The following is a 16,923-nucleotide window of genomic DNA, read 5'->3' as shown; positions in this document are numbered from 1 at the left end:
AAAGTTGGCGTTGATATATTCCGTCTTCTCATCGTCGTTAAGACGCTTCAGATGTACCCGTGTCTCGGGTAGTGGAACAACATTGGCGTACCTGGAATATCGCAAGTATCACCATAATTAACCTATGGCCCAGTCCGTGGCGTTCCTCACTCTATTACGTACCGATTTTTGTCCTCACAGCCGTCCGGTACCTCATCGGCACGAGCCGTCACGTTCGGGATCTCCTTAAACTCATCGTAGATGGCCGTCTTGTTCTGGATAATGTTTGCCAGCTCGGCCACCGTCAGTGGGTTGGTCTTAAAGTTGGGATCCTCGAACGCCGAATTACCGTACGAGCGCTTAGACATGCGTGCGGTATTACCCTTGCGCCGCACACTATTATACACGGACACATTGTCCAGGCTGTATGCGTCCAGCCCAACGGGGCGACAGCGCTGGCCGTACGATACCTGATTCTGGCGCTTACGGAACACGATCTGCAATGGCGGATAGTACATCTAGATCAGCGCAAGCGTGCACCTGTCTGCCCACGGATCGGCAGGGTTAGGAACCGGTATTTACACTATGTGCACTCGTTCATACCGTCTCACAGGACACACTCCAGATAGAAGGATAGAATCAAAACGAACCATCTCCTGGAGAGATCGTTAATCGTTGGAAACCGATTTCAATGGTTTCCTGTATCGCTATACAGTTGATTTGGATGGAGGAATGTTATAAACGGGGGTAAGGGAATTATCTGTGTTAAGATATCGTCCCATACCAATATTTAAATGGAACATCTGGATATAGGTCAAGATAGTATCGTACAATAATTGAGGTTAGATTGAATAGTATTGGATGCAACTCAACTTTTAGTATGTTCATTGTGAGTTGTCTCTGTATAAATCTATACATTTAAATATATAATATTGTATAGACATAACCCGTACCTGTAGGCCCTTGCCAAACTCCCAAAAAATAACACTCCAAAAAGAAAAGGAAACATTCCATCACACAGACACACTCTCTCGAGACTCATTCATACATTCTGCTCCAACGCAGAAATTAAAGGTTCCATTAAAAAAAAAACCAAAGACACTCTGTACTTACAAAGGCAGCAATCAACAGCAGCACTACGATCACACTGACGATGCTTGCGACAACCGCGACGACAACACTGTTATCCTCCTCCGTAGCCGGTTCACCTTGCGATTGCTCGGTCGAACCCTCGGTTTGCTTGGGTGCAGCACTCGTGCCCGCCTGTACACCGCTACCCGGTACATCGGAAGCGTTCGAAGGATTCGCCAGCTCGATATAGTCTTCCTCCGTGATCGATTCCTCCTCCGATAGTTCCGTCGTGGTCATCGAACGATCGATCGTACGCCGGGTAGTGAACGATTCCGATGAAACACTGACCGATTCCGACGACACCGGGACGGCATTCGGAGTAGTCGAAGGAGCGAACGTTGTGCTCGGTATCGGTGCCATCGTTGTCGTGGTAGTGACCGTATCGTAAACGTGTTTCTCATCGACCACAATCGGTACCTTACCACCGTCTATCGCGATGTCTTCTGCTGTGGTCTGCTCAGAGCGTTCTGTCGTGAATCCTGTGCGTCCCACAAGACCCTGTCCGGCCGACGTGTCATCCAGCTCTACATTGTTGGTAAGCGTAGCACTAGACAGTGTAGAATCGGTGGTGGTAGTGGTTGTGGTGGTCACACTGGAAAGCACCGTTGCCGTCGCCATTCGCTCCTCGGTACGGTTCAGCACGTTAAGGTTCACTTCCGTCGAGTCCGTAGAGTCCTGATCGAATGGTTTCTGGTCCACGAGTTCACGAATTGGTTCCTCACTTCCGGCAGTCGTACTGGCAGCAGTAGGTGGTGTAGTCGGTGTGATTGTCGTTTCTCTCATCGGTACCTCCGTCGTCGTGAATGAGGAATAATCTTGAGTTGTCGTAAACGTATGCCGTGGTGGAATGGTTGTTGGAATTCTTGCAATTATCGTTGTCAATAGCGACGGCGTAGTCGTTTGTTCTGCACGGCGTAGTATCGGTGCTGCCGGTGAATAAGTCGTCACGGGCATATCCTCCATGATGCTGCCGGTAGTACTTGTTTCGATGCGTGGAGCACCGGTCGTCGTTACCTCGGATGTCATGCGTACCTTCGGACCTTCACTTTCATCCACCATCTCGCTGACTTCGTAGCTACGTCGGGTAGTGGTGGCCACAATATTACCACCACCGACCATTTCATTCGCAGGCGTGGTGGTACTGGTGGTAGAACGATCCTCAAATTTGAAATCTTCCATCTCCTGCTCCCTCTCTACCTCTCGCTGATTAACAGGCCGCTCGGTAGACGGTGCGAACGTAGTGTCCACAACGTTCGATTCCACTACGTCACCGTTTCTGGATCCATCAGCTTCAGAAGGTTCAGTCACGGCGGCCGTAAGCCGGTTCTCTTCGCTTAGCACATCGGCCGCACCTTCGACGTTCGGTACCTTGTTGGCGTACGTTCGGCGATCCTTACCGTCCATCGTCGGTACGGTCTCCACCGCGTCCGTTCCAACCGTCGAACGGATGAAGGAACTATTGGCAAAGTCTGCCTGCTGCATAATGACCGCCCAGTCCATCAACTGCTTCAGCGTATTGTTCGCCACCAGATTGTCGTCCGTACGATCGGCCACCGTTTCAGCCGTCGACGGTTCATCGGCACCCGGTTGCTTCCGGTCCACCATACGCATACCAGCGAGGGCCCAGGCCGCTCCATTCGGCACATTGATGTCGTTGTCCTCGGTCGTCTCTTCGTTGAACTGATCAAGGAACTTACCCTTCTTGCCACGTGGCGCCGCAGCACCATCCGTACTCTGATTTCGGATCACCTCGTTGTTCGAGACGAGCTGTTCGTAGCTGTTCGTTTCGATCTCAGCCTGTTCGCGTGATTGCGAGATGTTCCGTTCGACGGTTTCATTAGCACGAATTCTATCCAGCACTACCTCATCGCTCGCAGCGCCCTCTGGTTGGCTGGTGGTTGTAATCGGTGATTCCGTATTCTGTTCCTCTTCTGCCCCAGAACCGAGCGGGGCATCGGCGAATCCAGCACCAGTACCGCTCGTATCGTTATCGGCCAGCGTGATTCCACCTTCCGAGTAGTTCGATGGTGAGGTGTATCTGTCGGGATTAGGGCGGGAAGGAAAAGCGAGAAGCGGGTCAGACTTATTATGGTTCATTTTTATGAATCCATTTCAAGGATGTAGACCACGGATTAATCAATCATTCCCGAGTGCACGGTACTCGATCCCGGTGGTGTGATCAATCATAGGGAAATGAGGTCATCGTGAGGTGTTTTGTATGTTTCTGAAGTCCTAAATACACACTCGGCGATGTCTTTTTATGGTCTATCTACGCGTAATGATATGGAGGGCAGCAAATTGAGGTGGCCCTTTGTGTGGCTCTAATCATACAGTGTAACACGTTGGCCGCGATGACCACTTCGATTGAAAGCACATTCCATTGGCCACACTTCTACAACATGAAGACGAAGTAATAATATTTGGCTCTTTCGTGTGATTTCGAATGATGCACCCTTTTACTAAGCCACTTAATAGGCTCAAAACTAGATCATGGAACGATCGCGCACGAAGTAACAGGATCCAGAGCAAATTAAATCATTTCCATCCGAAGCGGTACCATATGGTCTAATGATGATTAAATTTAAAACAAAACAACAAAAAACCGGAGACCTCCCCCTCCTTCTCCCAAAAATCAGCACCGCTCCACCGTATCAGAGAGAAGTGAAATCGCAGCTTCGAACGAATAGCCGAAGAGCGGGGGAAAAAAGTGCAACCGTGCGCTTCGCCAACCACCAACACCGGGGAATCAAGGCCAGCCCGAAATCAGGTGGCACGCTTTTTCAATTTAACGATCCAACGAGTAGGACGAGAAAAACACACTTCCAACCAATGGGAGGGGTGGGGGAGGGGTGGAAAAACATACCCGAAAGAAACTTTACTCCGTTCCCGCTCCGTGCACCGTGCCTAGTGATGCAGAGTGAGCAAAGGAGAGAAAAGAAAAAAAAAACACCGAAATGGCGCACGCCACGAACAGCGTCGTCCAAGTGTGCTAGGAAAATATGTCGATCGATTGATCGAATCCGAGAAGCGAATGAAAACAATGGCGTCCTGGCGCCATTGACGAGTGGAAGCCCAGGATGAAAGCCTTAACTCTAGCGCTATTGTTATTTTGTTTTATTTCATTTCGTGACTCACTCCTCACGACCCCACCTGCTGCTAGCGTACGGAGCCTGCTGCAATCTGTGCCAACCTACTAATGGTTCCGCCCCAAAAGCGGACCACAAAAAAGGAATGTTCGAAGCTGCGGTTCTTCAGCAGACAATGTTGTGGCAGAAGAGAGCGAAAGAGAGAAGAAAACAACAGTGTAAAGAGAAGCTGACCATCTGACATGTTGCTGCATGGTACGGTGTACGCTTGTGTGCTAAATTTTATCATAATTTCTATTCAATCATCCTCCCGTATTGCTGTATCTGGAAGGGGATGCCACCGTTGAAACACGCATCGCCCTGTAGTGACGCACCAGCAGCAGCAACTCCAAAGGTAGAAGCTCAAACAAACCAAAAAAAAAGGTAAATCCAGGCTTTCCAAAGATCCACAAAGTAAGACAGAGAGGGTAAGAGAAAAGGTGTGGTCAAGAGCGGGGGATGAAAATTGCTCCGAAAATCAGGTGTGATTGAGAAATTGTGCGGCGAGAAGATGATGCTGGTGCTGGAAGGCCAGACTGACCGATCGTCCGACCGATCGACCTGGCTCAACAATTAGCGATCGATTGAAAAGCACTCAAACGAAGACGCGCTTCCAATTCGCCTCAGGTGAGCAGCATCAGACGAATGATTGCTCTGGCTCCAACAAAGTACCAGACACCATTTTTTTGCCTCTCGGGCCCCGGGCGGGTTTTTCACGTACCCAACAGTACAGGGAGAGGAATGGGGGCCAAAAACGCAAGAAGGAAAGGCCTGACCAGCATGGCGATCGAGGAAAACGAGGCCGTGTACATGGCGCAGAGCACGCGAAAGCAGCCAGCAGAGAGTGCAAGAGAGAGGCAGAGGGTTCGTTGTTGCTGATATTGGATTTCGATAGGAAATGAAATTAGACGATCATTGTTGTGTCGGTGCTGTGCTTGAGCGTGATCGAGCGAGAGGGAGAGAGAAAGAAAAAGTGTGTATGTGTGTTCTTTTCCCCAACCCGTCGCCAGACTCCTCATCATCATTAATCTGACAGCGCAGCGTAAGAAATAACGGTCCATATGGATGGCGATGGCGGCGGCGTTTAAGACGAATTGCAGACGAGAGCGGCGCGCACGAGTATAGAGCGCGAAGCAGGCGATGCCTTTCACACCGCCACCACGCAGCCACCGCGCATAACGAGGGCACCTCATCTGCTCATCGTCGTCGTCGTCGTCGAAATAGAGCCATATCTGCCCCGGTGTGCGGTGGTCATTAGGGACCGACTCTACCCTCGCCAATCGCGCACTCGCTCTTCGCATTTGTTAACCCCTTTGCCCCTTACGACGACACTCTTCACTTACCGGCTCAACTCGAACTGCTCGATTTCTGATGTCCGAGATCCACTACTGTTGGCGGAGGAGATGGATTGAACGTCGATCGCAGTAGTCGCAACAGGTTTCACTGTTTCCACTTCCATGTCCACATCATCCCCGGGTACGGCCGTTGTCGTGGCGACGCCGGCATCATCGGCGTCCACCGATGCGACCTCATCAACCTCCCGGGATGGGCTCCCGGGCTGTGTGGTCACGGCTTCTGCTTCTCCTTCTTCCTCTCCTTCTTGCCGTGTCTGCTCTTCCACGGATGCGACCGTCGTTTCGTCCATCCGTTGCTGTAGCAACAACTGCTGCGCTTCAGCATCCACCATCTGTGCGCTCGATGCTGCGCCAGATGTTTGCAATTCCGCCGTTGAGCTGCTGCTTCCCGTTTCGCTGGACACCGATGCTGACGCTGGCGGTGCTGGGCTGCTGGAGTTGGCCGAGGTGGTAATTTCGTTAATTGCGACCGGCTCGACCGTGGTTGGTGCTTCGGCTTCCGTCGAATCGTCGCCGGCTGCTGCGTCGTCCTCCCGGAGTTGGCTATCGGACGCACTGCTCTCGATCAGTGATGATGCCGATCCCGAGCCCGATTCCAGTGAACCGGAACCAGCGGAGATTGAACCGCTGGCACTAACATCCTCGGAATCGGATGCACGCTCACGAGCGTCCTCGTTGGAGGGCGCCGGTTGTAGCGTTGTAGTGTCCAGCGACTCGCTATCGTCAGCAGAATCTTTCTGCTCAATGGTCTCCGCAGCGGACGATGCCGGTTCACTGTCACCGGCAGTGGAGTCATTGGATAAACTGGAGGCAGAATCCCCAGAAAATGAGAACAAGGCCGAATCGGAGGAGCTTAGGCTTGCTTCCGCTTCACTTAGCTGTTCCTCGCCAGCCATCGCCGGGAACTGCTCGAAGCGATCGTTTGGCCTTGGGGGTGTCGTCGCAACGCGATCATCTACCGCGCTGGCGACATCCAAGGAGGACGTTCTATTGGGTACCAGTTCTTCCGCTTGACGGCGTACTATCACACGCGCCTCGGCGAGTGGCGTACTGACGAGCAGGCTAGCACAGGCCGACAGTACAACGAGTGCCGCTAATGAGGACGCCATTTTGGGTATCTTACGATGATGCTTTGTTTCTAACATTTTGGCTAAGTGGATAGGAGTGTGCACTCCGATGTATCTGGTGCTGCTGCTGCTGCTGCTGCTGCTAATGTCACTTTATTATGACAAATTCACTTTCCTTGCTGGCTGCAGAGTGAACTTTGATCATTCTTCTCGCTGCTAGTCAACGTTCAGGGGTACCATCATTTCGTAGTCCTTTTTTTTGGGGGCTCAAATCTGAAAGCGAAAACAGAAAACACACACAGATTAAATTAGTTTTTCGATAAAAAAGAAATATCTGCAATAAGTATAATCATCGTTCGGGGCAGGCCAACTTTCAAGATGACGACACACCGCGTCGTACCCTCGCCATTACTAACGTAATCCCCAACCGCGCCCGAAGCGATCCCAGCTGGGTTCAATGTCTCAAGCGACACTCCAATGAACCTCTTATTTTCTCTTATGTTTTCAATTTCCATCTTTCATCACCATTACCGGTCGGCCTTCCTCGCCGTCGCGGGGCGATGGAGGCGTCATCAATGTCGCGTAACATCGATCAACATCCGTCGCGTGCGAAAGTAAAATCCATCAAGCGACCGATCGAGGGGAACCGAACAGAGCATGATTAGCTCATTGCGCATCACGCCACAGATGGAGCTCTCCGGTTGGTATCGGAGGAGGAAAGGCGGCTCTGGTCGACGCCCTTTTTGCGTTGTGGCGAATACGATCCCGCTAATACTTTCACTGACACATCTGTCGGTAGTGTGCCGACTCTAGTGACTCAAGTTGCTTCACTTTGCCGGAATAATACAACTCCTTGGTACAAGTATTCCATGTATGCGAGTGCGCAAAAGTAAGACAGACCTTCGGCCAGCTCGATGACATCGGTGTCAATGTTTTGTCAACTGGTTTCGCCAGACGCCAGAGTGCCAGACGCGAGTTTAGGCGCGTCCATGCGCGTTGTCGTCTCGTCCGCGTATCACCTTCACCTGCATCCGGCCGGCGTGACTTGCCAGCTTCATTCATTGAACCGGATAAGTCTCCTGCCGGTATTCCATCAGAGGGTGTCTTATTGTGTCTCCTACGTGAGACCAGCAAAAGCATGTTACCGAATCGAGATTCGTTAAAGTAACTCTTTCCGGTATATTTGGGAGATAGGAAACCGAAAATTAATCTCTTTCGGAAAGAGGGTCTGCGCCCTGGCCTAACGTCTAAGTCCAAAACGAAAAAAATGGAACATGCTCGCAGGTGCTACTACTTCACGTTCCGCTCTCTAGCACTACGAGGTGGCCTAGTATGAAAATGATGACAAACGATGACTCAGGATGGCGTCAGGTGTTCCGGTGCTATAGCTGCTTCGCACGCGGGAAGCGAAATCTCTGCGCGGAAAATTACATACCCCCTCCAACTGTCCCCTCTCCGCCGGAGAAGGGGCGATCATTAGCGATTCTGTTTTTAGAAAATTCACCAAACGACGGCGCGTTCGCAGTAACGAGCACCAAAAAAACAGATGCCTCCAGGTGTTGATTGTTGATATTTTCGCGCGTGTGTCGCGGGTTTTCATACGCGTCTACGCAACCTGCAGAGAGCGGCGAAGAAGAGGAGGACCACCAATTTTGGGCATCAATTTTGCATTCTTCGCGGTGCAACGAAGCGTAGCGCACTCACCTGCCCAGGTGCCTGGTGGCTGGTGATGTTCTGGCCCCACCGAAAGCCCACCGCGAAGAGAGGCCACCACCACCGGCGCCGGCGAAGTAGGCCACGTCAGTCAGCACGAACAATTACGGGCCAGCATTAGGATCGGGTCGGCGAATCCGATGGATGTTTTGGACGCTCCCCATATATCCACCATGTGCAACAACAAAACACGAATCGTGCAAAGTAACGATGAATGATCGGCGGATCGTTAACCGTGACGCTATGCTGTTGATGATGATGACTCGCTAGGTAATCTGGTAGCTGCAGCCGCAACCGGAATGAGAGTGTCTAATCGTTGATGGACTCCTTTTGGACCCTAGTGCTGCTGCTGCGTCTGCGCGATGTATTATTACGATGACGAAGAGGATGACGATGACGTCTTGATCTTGATCAGAACGGGATTGTTACGGAGTGGAATCATCATTAACGGTGTGCCTTCGCTTTGGACACTTTTTTGGGAGGAAATTTATCTCCCAACGAATTGACAGAAGCTGCTGTTGCTGCTGCTGCTGCTGCACGTCTTCGTAAAGTGATCGAGCCGATCTGCTTTTGATTGCCGACTCCAACTCCATTTTAGGGTGGCCAAAGGTTTGATTGGAAATTACAAGACCCCGGGGCACTCGGAAACACCGCCACGGGTGGAGTGTGAAATTTCACTTAACGCCGGATTTTCCGGAAAACTCCAAATGGAATCACCCCTCTTCCACCACACCCCCGGGGGATTTTGGGTACCAAATGATTGCAAATTAAATATCCATTTAAAAGCCCAAAAACTGCTGAGTAAGTGGTCGCTGATCACTGGTCTCCGGAAGGAAATGGAAGGCGGCTGGTAATGCTTTCGATTTTTCGTCCGGCCCTCCCCACTGGAAGGGCCAGCCACAATCAACACCGAGCTGCTGTTGCTGGTGCTGGTGCTGGTGGAGTGTGGAGTGATTTCACCTCGCTACAGGGATGCCGGACCAGGGATCGAGAGCGATCGATTGGTGGATTTGGTAATTCAATTCTCACCACGCTACCAATTTGCTGCCGTGCGAACCGCCAACCGACACCTTCATCTGCCAAGCGATCGGGCGCGCGCGCGCGCGCAAGAGTTTCTCAATTTTGCGCCCAATCCCGATGCTGCTCTAGCTCTAGGCCTTCGTGAGGCTAATGGTGTTTGCCTTTGGGGCTCAAGGCAAATCGCGAACAGATGCAGATAGAGAAACGGACGGACGCGAGACACCGCCTTCGAAACATAATCGGCCAGAGGTGAAAATTCAATTTTGGAAAATTGGAAAACAACATGCTGCTTTCGACATGATCGCCAACGCCACGCAACGCATGACTTTAACGGTGTGTCCAAGGTTGACAGAATTTGGGGCTGGGTACCGGTGTAGTCGTAGTCGCGTGTGACGTAGCATTACGTCGACTCAAGAACATTAATAGGTCCCGGGTGTCTAAACGGTTATAAGCGAACAACGTTAATGTGCTCATAATGAGTAAGCATAAATCCAAGTCCGCAAGTCGGTGGCTTCGTTATAGAAATTCATCTAAAGAGAGAGAGAGAGAGAGAGAGACCTTGCATTCTAGACGAAGGATTGATGAGTTTTCCGCTTCCACGAGGTCGAGATGTTCGAGGTCAAACTCTTCACTGCACAATCAACAGACGACGATCAAGTATAAATTAGCTGATCATCAGTTCGCCAGACAAGTCCAGGAAGAGAAAATGATTTAAACTTCCGCCATGTCATCTGAAACCGTTCAAAGCGCTTTCATTCACGTGCGGTCCATCATCATCTGGGCCGCATTTCATGCCTTCAACACCCTTTTTTATGACACCTGACACTCCCGACGGTGACCAATTGGGAGCATGTTGAAATCGCACATCCACTACCAAGTCTTATGTTACAACCACGCATTTAATGGCGCGATCGCGAAAAGATGTATCCAGTAACACTGGCCTGGCCAGCTTACATGTTTTCCGTTGCATCTGGTTGCAGTGCATCTAACGCGGATCCGGCAAGAAACATTGACACACTTCAAACGCGACATCAAACCCCGATCCGGTATCGTATCGTTCGTTTCTGTTCTGCTTTCTGCGTCGAACTCGGCGCTGGTAGGTTCTGGTGCGTCAATCGTTGCGCCGCGCGTTGGTTCTACGCCTCCGGACTAACTAACGGGAGCAACAAAACGCCCATTAGCGCTGCGCTGTCGATGAAAAACAGATGTGCCGCCGCCTGGAGGTGACTCAGTGCCTGTCCCCCCTCGGGGTGGGGCGGGCGTTTGGCGGTTTTTTCGCTTTGCAAATTCCCGGTTTGCGCCACGCCACGCACGGATGTGTACCGTTCGTTTCTGAAGGCGTTCTCGACTGCCGCATTCTGATGAGTGGCCGAATACGCGGTTGGCAGGTTTTTGTGGTGATGAGTGATTGACAAGGAAGGCGCAGTCTCCGTTTGGGGCCCCCCGGAGACATTGTCAGAGATTTGAGCGATGGATTGACTAACAAAGCGTGGTTCTAGCTTGAACCGTGAACAAAGCGCTTCATATTTGACGAAATGATTAATACCCTTCTAAAGAATGTGCCTTTGTCCGCACAGACGGAGAAGGTGCTCCTAATGGTTGCACTTTGCTCGTTGTTATTGGAATGAAGACAATGGAAGAACCAATGTTTACTCAATACATGCTTACTAGTACTTTCAGTTGCGTTTCATTCAAATGTAACACTTCACTGTTGTATGCTTCAAAGGGGGTCAACATAAAAGGGTCATTGAGTCATAAACTGGACCCAATAACCGAATCTCACCAGTTTAGTTTGCTCCATAAACGATGTGTTATGCTGGGCATAAAACACGCTCGTTGGGCTCACGGGCGATAGGAAATCAATTTCAAAACATCGAAAACCATAAACCCAGCAGCATGTTCACCGTTTCACCGATGCGCCTCCATCCATCCATCGATCCAAAGGGCGTACGCCGTGCTCTGCTGCCACCAAACTGTATTACCCTTGAACTTTCGATGCGGTGGTACACTACAACTCCGCTGCAAACGTCCTGTGAATAGTGAATGGAGCAAGCACGCCGGCTACGGCACCGAAGCGAGGCACGTCCGGGGGCATGCAAATGATGGCGCTACGGAACGGATCGTCCGGTTTGCGGACATGAACCTTCAACTTCTTCAATGCCATCGAACGGAAACTGCTCCGAGATCCCGTACCGATATCGGAAGATCCGGTTTTCGAACCGAACATCACTCTTCGGCGTCAGAGACACACTCTCGCATATCGGACTTATCGCGTGAACGATTTATGCGCTCGCGCTCGCGCGCGCGCTCTTTGGTGTCTGTGTGCGCTCGACAGCTGATCACCTCGGTGCAGGTCATTAACTGGTTCGTAGTTCCGTTCCTCTCTCTCTCTCCCCCTGTCTCTAAGAGCAAAAAAAAAATCCACTGAGTAAACCCAAACCGGGCGGACGACGACAAACAACATAACCTCTCGCTCGAGACGTCAATGAACGCGCTTAGCCGACGCACCGACTGCGACATTGACATTGAATGCCACTGAGGAGAGGGGCCTACAACCGTTCGACATCGATCGATGAATGAGCAAAAACCAGGTGCATAAAAGCACTCGAAAGGACCCCGGCATCCCAAGGCGCCTTCGAAAGTCGATCGTTTAAGTCGACCGACGCAAGCTCAATGACAACAGACCGGTCACAGAGCGTTGTGGCCGCGAGCCAATGCCAACCGTAACCGGTCAACCCCCATATGGTTCGGAAGCCAAAAAAGCATCAGCACCGCGTGTGTCGATGAGCCGCGTGCGGTGGACGTGTCACCTGGCCGGGCCGGCTACCACACCGACACTGACCACAGACTGGCCACACTTGAGCCAGCTGCTGCCTGCACCAGTGAAAGTGGCTCAATTATTAATAATGCACAGTGTAAACAGAGTGTTTGTGTGTGGTATCGTTGCCGTTGCTGTTGTTGTTGATGGACACATACACGCGTGCGACATGGCGCGAAAGAGAAAGGACCCTTTGGACAGCGTGAGCTAACTGGCCCGCAGGAGATCGATACGGGGCCACGTGAACCGGGACCCGCCGTGTAGAGCGTGAAAGTGTCGCGATGAGCAGTGTGAGGTTATGTTTTCATACTGGCATGTTTTTGAGCCCCCTTTTGCGCGTCTCCATTTTCCATCAAAGTCAAGTCAGCGGGGGGGAGTGTGTGTGTATTTTAAAATGGAATTCGTGGAATTGAGTGACTCTGGTGGGTTGGTGGAATATGGACTAACACCGTACGCCATCTGCCACCGAACACACGGCAACCCAAAGCACGCCTCCCCCCCCCTGTGTTTAGTCGATAGTTGGCGTGGAATGGAATTGAATTCGCTTGCTCGGTCGCGCTCATTCCTCTGTTTCTTCTATGTTGCGCTCGAGTATGTCGCCATGGAAACGACCTTCAAATGTCAACCAACCAGAGCCATAGCAAGCAGCAACGGAGTGTTCGTTGGGTGACGTTTCATGCTGCTACAAAGGAAGACCCCCCCCCGGAGGGACCTGGCGCCCCCTCAGTTCACCGTGGGATAGGCGATGAAAGGAAGAGTTGCGACGAGCTTCGTATTTTGCAAAGTATGTGAAGCAATACATCAACCCAGGGGGGGGGGGGGGGGGGTGGCCAACTTGATACAGTAAACGATGGGAATGCAAACGATGTACCGCGCCTACACGTCCGCTTTGGCAAATCTGTGGCTTCCGTTCCGCCAGAGAGCCAGTTTCGGTCAGTAAGATGACAACCAATGTGGTGCGTGGCACATTGAGAGCTCAGCGGTGGAGTCGAAAAGACAACACAATGGATTGGACCACCGGTGCACAATAGCATTCTTGTGGAATTCCCGCCAAACACGTGCATCATCTTCGGTGTTCGATGAGTTTTTTTTTTTGTTATGTTCCCGTCCAATCGGTCAGGAACGCGTCATAAGATTGGGGAAGACCGAAGACCAGTTTCTGAGAGACACACACACACACACACAAACGTACACATTGGCCTCGAAACGTGACCGTTACGGCGTGAAACACAATCCAAATCGTAGAGCGAGCACCTCCTGGGGTGTGCTGAGCCGTTACTATCGAGCCGCGGTACGTTATGCGGTTCGTGAATAATGATCGATCGAAAATGGAATTCATTAGCACGTTGCAGCGTGTAAGCAGAGAGAGCAGGACAGCGGGGCCAGATAGATACTAAAATGCATTTAAACGGGCCGCGTGCGAGAGCCGCCTTCCGGTCCTAGTCCTAATCCTACTCCCAACTGGTTTACACGAGAGAGTAGAAGATGCTGTTACGGCGCACAGTTGGAGCCCTTCTTTATAGTCCAGCCTCGCCTGACGTTACTTTGCGTATTCATATTATAAATAGAAGTGCAATCATGCAGCTCCAACGAGTCGCACTTTATGGTCCCCTTTTAAAACCCTCATTCCACCGTTTACTGGAACATGCTGGTTCCGTTTGTAGTATCAAGATGCCGAGAAACGTAACCTCAAAACACCGCGCAACGTACCGCCATATTGTACGTCTATACCATTCCATTCCATTAGCTGTGAACTAGAAACGCTTCTCTAGCGTTATCCGTCCTAAGCAATCCATCAGCAGCGCTAATGGTGTCCATATTTGATATCGAATAGCCGACCAGACTTTGTAGCAACCTTCCAACAACACATCGACAACGACTTCGAATCCAACGGAATCGGTAGATCGAAAGCAAAGAATCGACTTCGAACGAGTCAGGGCAGAACCTTCAATAAAGATCCACCATTTCTAGCAGCAGCATCTCTCACACACCATCAACGCAATTAAGCGCTCAAACACCGTGCCCGCAGCTAATTACGCGGAGAGGGTTCGCGGTCGCGCTCGATCACGATCATCATCGCCGCGCATCCATCAGAAGCAGCAGCACAAACGCAACGCAATCGTACGCACAATTACGCATTACGCGTGTTTGACCCTGATTGGTGAGTGTTTTGGAGGTCTGGGAGCGGTTCATCACCGACCGAACAACCAACCAACCAACCAACCAACCAACTAAGCATCTGCAGTTGGCCATGGCCCATGTGCAGGTACGTGTCATCGCACCTGCTGCTGCAATATGGCTGCTGCTGACCTTCGCGTTGGTAGAATGCATCTATAGTAGCTAGGGAGCAGCAGTAGGCGAAGTGCCTCCCAGACGCAGTCTCAATTGTTCACGTCAAGCTGTCGAGCAGAGGGACAGAATTGCAGAACTCTCCGTTAAGCAGCCTCGCGTCGCCTGATCAGCATCACCAGACCAGACCAGACCTCACTGCAGCAGCATACCACGTTGCTGATGATGATGATGATGATGAGGCACCTGGCACCCTGTGTGGCCCTGTTTCTCGCTGCGGCACCACTGTTTGCACCCTTAATTGGCTGAGACCTGACGCCACTTCCATGGGCGGGCATTGAATAGATAATGTTTTGTTACTTTAACGAGCCACCAGCTGCAGCAGCAGCCCAGAGAGCACCGGGGCTTGTTTTTTAGAGGGCGTTGCAGCACCCGATGGTTGATGGTCGCACAAGTTGAAAGCCGAGGAAGCATAAACGGCTGATTAGCGAAGAGATTATACATGGGGACCGGCGTACCGTGGAAGATGAGCTTGCGCTCGCGCACACTCCACGATATTTCTCACTAGGCAGCCGGTAGTTAGTATGCGGTCCCTGCTTCCCATTTCTTTCCCTCCACCCCTCACGCCTTACACCACCGGTCGCACTCCCTCGTTGGGGCATGTTTGGAGGTCTCTGGGTCGATTTTTCAAATCGCTTAATTTCGAGGTCACCGCACAACCGGAGCACGGAATATCGTTTCGCCGAGCGGTGGGTGATGCTTTTGGGAGAGAGAAAACGCGAACGAACGAAAGCAAGGAGCGATTATGGCATCCCATCGTTTGCGGTGTGGTGGTTGCATTTTTTAGAAACCTCTGGCCCCCGGGGGTAAAGTGGCCACGATCTCTGCACGATCTGCTCCAAACTCCAGCGACTTAACAATGCGTGTACCTTCATTGTTTGTCCGCGCGTAAGTGTGTGTGTGTGTGTCTAATCCGAATGAGCAACCATGGATTCATGGACGCCGACTGACTTCATCGATTTCGTCTCGCGGTTAGCAACTTCCAGTTGGAACCTTCGTCAAGTCCGGTAGCAGTTGGGCAAGCCGGAACGGTATCAATCGAAACAGGAAGGTAACAGCACAATGCACCATTTGCACTGTACCTTCCACATTGAGCTGCGACAAACTATTTTTGAAATTCGCGACCAAACACAAATAAAACAACATTGTAACGTGGCATTACCGGAAAGCAAACAATCGGACTCGCAGTGCCAGCGAAACCGGGATGGATTGGCGCAAAGCTTTCCGATCGTTCCGCTAATGGTGGGACCACCGCATCACCGCTGACAGGTGTCTGTTGTCGCCGGCGTGGCCATCTAATGAATCACCGTAAATGTCAACCCTTCCTATGCGTTCCGATGTGTCCGTCTCTGGGACCGGCACTAGTCAGGTGCGCCAATTTTCCCTTTATTTTACTTTCCGTTTTGTCCATGTGCCGATTGATGGATGCGTACACACGCACACACACACACACACACGCACACACGAACACGCGCTGTGATACCGTTGGAAATTGTCATCGATATCGGCATAGCGTGAGCACGAGAATGATTAATAATGTAGCGCATCATCACGTCGACCCTATCGATCGGTGGTCGTATCGGTCGGCCACGTGTCATGGAACCGGTACGCACAAACACACCCGGCCCCGCCAGCTCAATCGTCGACAGAGTGGAACGAAATTGGATGCTTTCAGTGCCGCGGCCATTTGACATTTGATGACCATTGGTGCGAATGAAGAAGCACCCGCGACACAAAAGACTACCGTTTGATGATTTTGTTGCGGCGATCACGGTGATCGGACTTTTGTGCGAATTCGCTTATGCTGCGCATTATACCAAGCTATCATCCGAGATCCTACCTTTAGCACACTTTGCACAATCGCCAGCCAAGCGTCAGTCATCAAGCGTCGCTTTGATGGGATCGGTTTAGTTCCACTTCGTCACTTACCTGCAAAGGGGTGGGAGATGAAAGAAAAAAAAACAAATGAACGTTTTAGAGGTCATTCGTGGCATTTTGAACTGTAAACATCGACCGAATTGATGCGCGACATTAAGCATCGTGTTTGGATTTTCCTTTCCGCGTTCACTTCCCGAGCACCGTCGCCGTTGGCGTTCTATTTATGAGCCTCATTTTCCATCACTTGACCCTGAGGCCAGCCAGGTCGGTCGAGGAACCGTACGAGACGGGTTTTCATGGAACCGGAACCTTTAATTGGATGGAACCTACTGGTTGGCGTACGGTGTGTCTGTCTTTTTTTGGATCGAAGAATCCAGCCTGGAATGTGCGATGCCCTCTCTCTTCCTCTCTCTATCTATCGAGTCAGGTACCAGGAGTGACATTCCTTTCGCACGCTGATCGAAACGACCTTGGTGTGCCAGATCTTC

General features: G+C 51.3%; 1 protein-coding gene across 6 annotated transcripts in view; it reads right to left on the bottom strand.

Annotated features, from left to right (window-relative positions):
• The window catches only part of LOC125951094 (serine-rich adhesin for platelets), a 35,966-nt gene that overhangs the window by 2,116 nt on the left and 16,927 nt on the right, over positions 1-16,923 (bottom strand). For 3 of the 6 annotated variants that reach the window (XM_049679647.1, XM_049679646.1, XM_049679648.1), the window contains exons 3-6: positions 5,579-6,930; positions 1,093-3,148; positions 163-497; positions 1-91 (exon numbers count right to left, since the gene is read on the bottom strand). The exon at positions 1-91 is cut by the window's left edge and continues 213 nt beyond it. In XM_049679647.1, coding sequence (XP_049535604.1) covers positions 1-91; positions 163-497; positions 1,093-3,148; positions 5,579-6,735 — 3,639 coding nt within the window. In that variant the 5' untranslated portion in view covers positions 6,736-6,930. Of the gene's footprint in view, positions 92-162; positions 498-1,092; positions 3,149-5,578; positions 6,931-16,397; positions 16,487-16,923 lie in introns of all 6 variants that reach the window. The other 3 variants (XM_049679649.1, XM_049679650.1, XM_049679651.1) reach the window with 2 other exon arrangements.

Source organism: Anopheles darlingi, chromosome 2, assembly GCF_943734745.1.
Source record: "Anopheles darlingi chromosome 2, idAnoDarlMG_H_01, whole genome shotgun sequence".
Lineage (NCBI taxonomy): Eukaryota > Metazoa > Arthropoda > Insecta > Diptera > Culicidae > Anopheles > Anopheles darlingi.
The sequence above is the reverse complement of the archived record's forward strand: the minus strand, read 5'-3'. Positions and strand labels throughout refer to the sequence as shown.